Source organism: Dasypus novemcinctus, chromosome 16 (genome assembly GCF_030445035.2).
Source record: "Dasypus novemcinctus isolate mDasNov1 chromosome 16, mDasNov1.1.hap2, whole genome shotgun sequence".
In the NCBI taxonomy this organism is placed as follows: domain Eukaryota; kingdom Metazoa; phylum Chordata; class Mammalia; order Cingulata; family Dasypodidae; genus Dasypus; species Dasypus novemcinctus.
This window is the reverse complement of record NC_080688.1, coordinates 20200345-20202044: the sequence shown is the minus strand read 5'-3', so window position 1 is coordinate 20202044 and position 1700 is coordinate 20200345. Positions and strand designations below refer to the sequence as shown.

Genomic DNA, 1700 nt, shown 5'->3' with positions numbered 1-1700 from the left:
AAAATCACACTGATTAAGGCTCAATCAAGTAAGATAGAGCCCCAAACTAAATGATTAAATGTATGAACTACTCATGCTGAGATCTATTATTTGATTCACTCATGACTATTAAAAGTTGGTTCTTAGGAAATAAAATCCTTTAAAGGCAAAATTCACCTCATTTGAGTTTTGACCCAGAAGTTCAAACAGCAAGCAGGAAGTCCACAGTCTTATTGGCAAAACCGATATACAGTGTCTCTAAGTCACTATGCTCAAGGCTAAGAGCGATGCATATTCCATTTTTACCTTTTACTGGAATTTTACATGTTCAATTCATGATTTAAAATCTCTAGGTTTTCATTCCTCCAAATTGTCTGAAGACACAGTGTGCCACAGACTTCAAGACTTGTCTCTCCCTCTATTTTCTTCAAACAGAAACATTTCTCAAGTGTCTACATGTTCTAGGAGGGGAATTTTCGGAGGTGGCCACTTCTTCGGAATAGTCCGAGGCCATCAGGCCTCTATCAGGCGTAAACTTCCAGGCACTCAGTTCATTTTGGGCTTGTTCCAGTTTGTCTTTAGTCTGTTCCAGTTCACGTTTCATTTTTAGGAAAAACAAGTTGATCGCTGGGTCTGCCATTGTTGATCTCAGCTGGGCAACGCTAGGCTGCTGGACTTGCTTCAGGTACTGGATTTGAGTAGTACATTCTTGCATCTCTTGTTCCTTGGTGGCTAGCCTCATTACAAGGATGTTTTCCCTGCGTGCAGACTCTTGCTGTTGTTGCTTTAATTTTTCTTCAGATTCCCTTAAGCCAGTTACATCATTAGAGTTAAGATCTGTGTACCTGCCCTCCAAAGTTTGCACACATGCTTCACATTGTTTCCATCTTAGACTTAACTCATCTCGTGCCATAACTTTGAAGTCTGTTTCACTCAGTCCAACCTTTCTAGGAAGAGGTTCTTCGTTGGTCATCTTGAATCTGGGAAAACGCCGCCCGCCGCCGGGCCCCGCCCGGGGAGGAGAAGGAGCAGGAGCGGCGGCCGAGACGCAGGGCCTGAGGCGCCGTGGAGAGGCCTTCCTCCCGGAGCGCAGCCGGGCAGCTTCCCACGGGGCCGGGCGCGCGCCCGCAGCTGCCCAGTCAGACAGGCGCGGGGCGGCGGGGCTTAATCTTCTTTGACTCCCTAGAAATCACCCTGTGTATTTTTTCTTTTGATTCTTTTATAGAGGCTAGCTGACGTATTCCTGAGCACATACCTAAGTATTTCTTATAGTTTCCAGGTGAATTTTTAATAGATATTACCTTGGCTATGTGAAATTATTTGTACTACTTTGCAATTTATGTTAGGCTATATGCTTCTTATTTTACTGTCAGAGGAAAACTGGTGCTAATGATTCCTGGAAGAATTGTGCATGATGTTAAACAGCACTCTCTTCCATCATATTACAGGTTTGATATTCCCTGGTTCTTTCCTTATTGATCAAGAGTAGAGTGGTTTTTCTACCTGCTTTTAATTGCTGTGTTGGAGTGATTAAGGAACTTATATAAATTTGGAGAAAATCTGCTTATGATGTGACGATGTTCTCTTTATTAACTACATAATATTTTACATAAACTTGCATTAAAGGACCTTGCATTTAACTTCTAAATGCCTTCAAGAAACACTGTCACAATTGAAAACATCATGTTAGTTTTTTTAAACATACTTAATATTAAAATACT

At 41.8% G+C, this 1700-nt stretch overlaps 1 protein-coding gene across 1 annotated transcript; it reads right to left on the bottom strand.

The window, feature by feature from the left end:
* Nucleotides 1-378: 378 nt before the first annotated feature.
* On the bottom strand, nucleotides 379-967 carry LOC101419531 (pre-mRNA-splicing regulator WTAP-like). The gene has a single exon (XM_012527234.3). The coding sequence runs from the start codon at nucleotides 950-952 to the stop codon at nucleotides 407-409; it is 546 nt and encodes a 181-aa protein (XP_012382688.2). The 5' UTR covers nucleotides 953-967; the 3' UTR covers nucleotides 379-406.
* Between the last annotated feature and the right edge of the window lie 733 nt (nucleotides 968-1700).

Coding starts and splice junctions, on each gene's coding strand:
- LOC101419531 (XM_012527234.3), bottom strand. CDS start 952: ATGACCAACGAAGAACCTCTTCCTAGAAAGGTTGGACTGAGTGAAACA.